Below are 3,899 nucleotides of genomic sequence, written 5' to 3'. Positions count from 1 at the left end.
CACGTGTTTGGAGCTACAAAGAAATGCTGGATCATGTTCTCTGACCTATCAGATTCAATAACTCTAGAGGGCGCTGTTTCACCGACCCCTCCACAATTTAAAGAAAAGCGGTAAAGGAAACTTTTTCAGGAGACGTTCACCTCATGTCAGATTTTAATAGCTGCATTAATGATTAATACAAACATTGTTTTGCATTTAAATATTAAGCATACAATCTACAACAAATGAATAGAAGTTAATAGAAGACATGTAGCATAAAGCAAAATTACCTATTCATGATAAAAGATATGACATAAAATAATTTCCCATTTCCCCATAACAGTTGTTAAGTCACCGGGTCTTATGGTTTGTGTAGTTTTTCCTTTTGGGGCTGTGTGGTTGAGTCTCTGCGCTTAAGGGTCAATGTGTTCAGAAGGAGTCAGTGAGACAGCGCCCCCTACAGTCGCCTACCTTTATTGACATCTTCACTTCTTCATCAGCCATTTCTTTAATCCTCTCAACACATGCAGTGGTCTATTAAAGGCCTTTCTGTCAAATTTAGAACAACAACAACAACCTTCAAAAACACAATCGAACAGTAACAATGCCCACACAGATAAACATAAAGTTAACAATGGTATAGGGGCCTATGACTACCATCAAAATGTTAGAATAATAAGACTGCCAATATATACATCAGTGATATTTGAATGCAGGCTGATAAAGAAAATTAGCAAAACAGATTGGTTTCAGTGAACAGATAAGATTAACTAAACCTGAGAATTAGCCTGGTCTGGAGAAAGCAAGCTGCACTGAATAAATCACCATGGCAACTGATGCTATTGCTTTTGTGAAACCGAGTCCAGGCTTAATTCAACCCAGATATCTGGAAAATTCCAGCTTAATCCTCTATGTCGGTTTTGGGAAACAGCCCCCAGGTTGTGAGGCGACAGAACATGAAAAATGCCAAAGGGAGATGTGAATACTTTTGCATGTCACTGTGAGACAGCTCTGAAAGCGAAAGTCCAACCCAGCACTACCTGGGTGGCTTACATGAAATGGCTGTCGGGTGTAGTTAATTGGTACAATTAGCGACATAATCAACAATTTAAATTAACTTTAAAGGAAGCATATGTGATATATGTTTAATATTCCTAAGAAATCAGGAAAAAAACTATCATGTGCTGACATCTGCTATAGGAATAATTAAACGTTTGTCCAGCTCTAATAAGCCGCATATTTATGGACCATGAATCAGGGAGACCTGTGTCCCATTTCAGTTTGACCACTACTACTGAGTGGCAAGCGATACGGGGTTGGTGCAGTGGGAGGGACGAGGAAAACAGTAAGAAGCGGAATTCAGCCACAGACCCCCAATGTCTAAGCAATAAAAAAATGCATGCAGGCCATGGTTTACGCCAGCAGGTGGCAGCAGAGCTCCGCCCGCGCTGGCAGCCTTGTTCAGCGGAGCGTGGAGTTTGTGTACCAAGAATCAGTGCGCTGTAGCCCACATTAACCAGCTGTTTGAAGTCTCCTTCACAACGAAATGTAAACAAGGACGAAAATGGATCCATTTTTGGCAACACAGATGCAGTCGCTATTGACATTTTCACTATAGATTTTGGCTCGCTGAAAGAAACGTAACAGCAGGAATCAAACACCAGCAGCGTTTATGTGCAATTAAGGAGAAAAACTTTCAAATCTTCAGGTCAAAATCTCACCCTTCCTGTTCCTGGTACATCTGAGTTTTATATTATGATTTTTTTTTTTACACAAAATACAAAAAAATAAATACTCTTCTAGAATAATTTAATGGCATATTATTACGTAAGGTACTATAGCTCTCAAATGTACCTAATGCTTTATCATTCATTTCCAGATCAATCTAGGTTTCCTATAAGAGAACATATTCAAAGGAAGCTAGTTTGTTTCTATACGGCATACTTGAAGCATCGGCTTAGACGTAATACTTTTATGATTTCTTGTTTTATTTTCCCGTTGCACGTCTCAATTAATCTCCATTAAAACCATCCAGCCACATAAAAAAATGACACACGCTTTGCATGTGTGCTTTAGGCTTTTATTCCACGTCAACATCAAGAATTATGTACAGCACATTTGTTAGTAAACGGCTACAATTATGATAGTAATAAAACGAATTATGAGGATATTTGTTTAAGAAAAATCAACATTTCAAAACGAGTGAAAAGTGCATTCACGGTTCATAACAGTATTTTAACACTAATATATATATATATATATATATATATATATATATATATATATATATATATATATATATATATATATATATATATATATATATATATGCGCACCATAGAAAATAACATTTGGAATTTGAAAAATTGTAAACATGATATGCTACATGTCAGTTGCTCATTACAAAAAAATAATCACATGTAAAACAACACTTGACATAAACGCTTTAAATACTCTTTCCGTCTGTATATATAAACAGTCCGATGGCAGCAGTCTTCATATTTTTTTTTTTTTACTTTTATTATTTGACATGTCAATCCTATAAATTGATCTCTAAACACCAGCAGCGGGTCACTAAAAAGCAGCAACAAATGCGGTTAGTTTTAAACATCTCTTTTGGTCCAGGGTTTACTCTTGGACGTTTCCTCACACGGGGACCAAAGTCTCCAGGGTTTCGGTCTCTCTTTTTTTCCCCTCCCTTCTGTCCAGCAGAACTGAGTTGGACTTCTCCCAGGTTGTCTCCGTGAATCCCAACCTCTTTATGACAGGATGCAGCTGTTGGTCTTGTTCATCGGCGGCCGAAAGTCGGTGCCCTTGGGGAAGGTCTCCCTCCGCCTGCGGAGCGCCGGGCTCAGGCGGCTGGGCAGGTTCACCTGCTGCAGGAGCTCCTTGAACACCTCCACCACGTTGGTGTTCTCCTTGGCGGACGCCTCCACGTGGCTGTTGTTCCAGTCCATCTCCACGGTGGCCAGCACGTTGTCGGCGGACACCTGGCGCTCCGCCTCCCTGTCCGCCTTGTTGCCCACCACCACGATCGGCGTGTACTTGTCCTCCTTGATCTCCAGGATCTCGTCCCGGAGACTCTTGACGGCCTCCAGGGACTCGGGGTCGTCCACGGCGTACACCAGGGCGAAGGCGTCGCTGTTCTGGATGGAGAGCTTGCGCATGGCGGGGAAGGAGTAGCTGCCGCTGGTGTCCAGGATCTCCACGGTGACTTTGACGCCGCCGATGTCGTACTCCTTGCTGTGCAGCTCCTCCACGGTGCGCCTGTGTTTCGGCTCGAAGGTGTCCTGGAGGAAGCGTCTGATCAGAGCCGTCTTGCCGACCCCCGCTGCCCCCAGAAACACAACTCGCACCTGGGTCTTCTCCTTCACCTCCAGAGACATGCTTGGTTCCTTTTGGGTCGGTGTGTTGCAGAAAAAGCCCAGAAAAGGTGTGCGCTCCTTTTTTTTTTTAATGCAAACCTGCAGATGCAAAGACCTTTCACCCTTTAAATGATTGTTAGTAAATAAAATCTCCCTTTATAATTGGACGCTTCCCTTTTTTTTTTACCTGCCAATTTCTGACATCCCCACCCCTCTACTTCCAAGTTACTTATTAAGAGGCGACCTTCCCACACTTTAATTTTTATGCCTGCTTGACAGAGTGCCCATCCCTCGCGCTGGTTGTAGCCAATCACAGCGAGGCAGCCTGTTGAACGGCTCCGGGCGTACCATCTAAATTAGCCAATGGCTGCAGAGCATGCAAACCAGCGTGTGCACGGCCGCCTGTGAGAGAGAGGACCTGAGAGAGAATGTTCTGCAAGAGCAGCTTTGAAAATCCGAGCAGTTTGAAGCCGAGGCCTGATTATAATTTCCCAGTAGCTACACAGCATCATTTGTATGCGTCGGTTCTGACAGCGCAGAGACAGATGTATGTTT

General features: G+C 42.7%; 1 protein-coding gene across 1 annotated transcript; it reads right to left on the bottom strand.

Moving 5' to 3' along the window:
- Positions 1-2,480: 2,480 nt before the first annotated feature.
- On the bottom strand, positions 2,481-3,587 carry LOC105933560 (rasd family member 4). The gene has a single exon (XM_021321839.2). The coding sequence runs from the start codon at positions 3,363-3,365 to the stop codon at positions 2,739-2,741; it is 627 nt and encodes a 208-aa protein (XP_021177514.1). The 5' UTR covers positions 3,366-3,587; the 3' UTR covers positions 2,481-2,738.
- Positions 3,588-3,899: the final 312 nt, after the last annotated feature.

This window comes from Fundulus heteroclitus, chromosome 5, assembly GCF_011125445.2.
Source record: "Fundulus heteroclitus isolate FHET01 chromosome 5, MU-UCD_Fhet_4.1, whole genome shotgun sequence".
Lineage (NCBI taxonomy): Eukaryota > Metazoa > Chordata > Actinopteri > Cyprinodontiformes > Fundulidae > Fundulus > Fundulus heteroclitus.
This window is presented reverse-complemented; position numbering and strand designations above follow the sequence as displayed.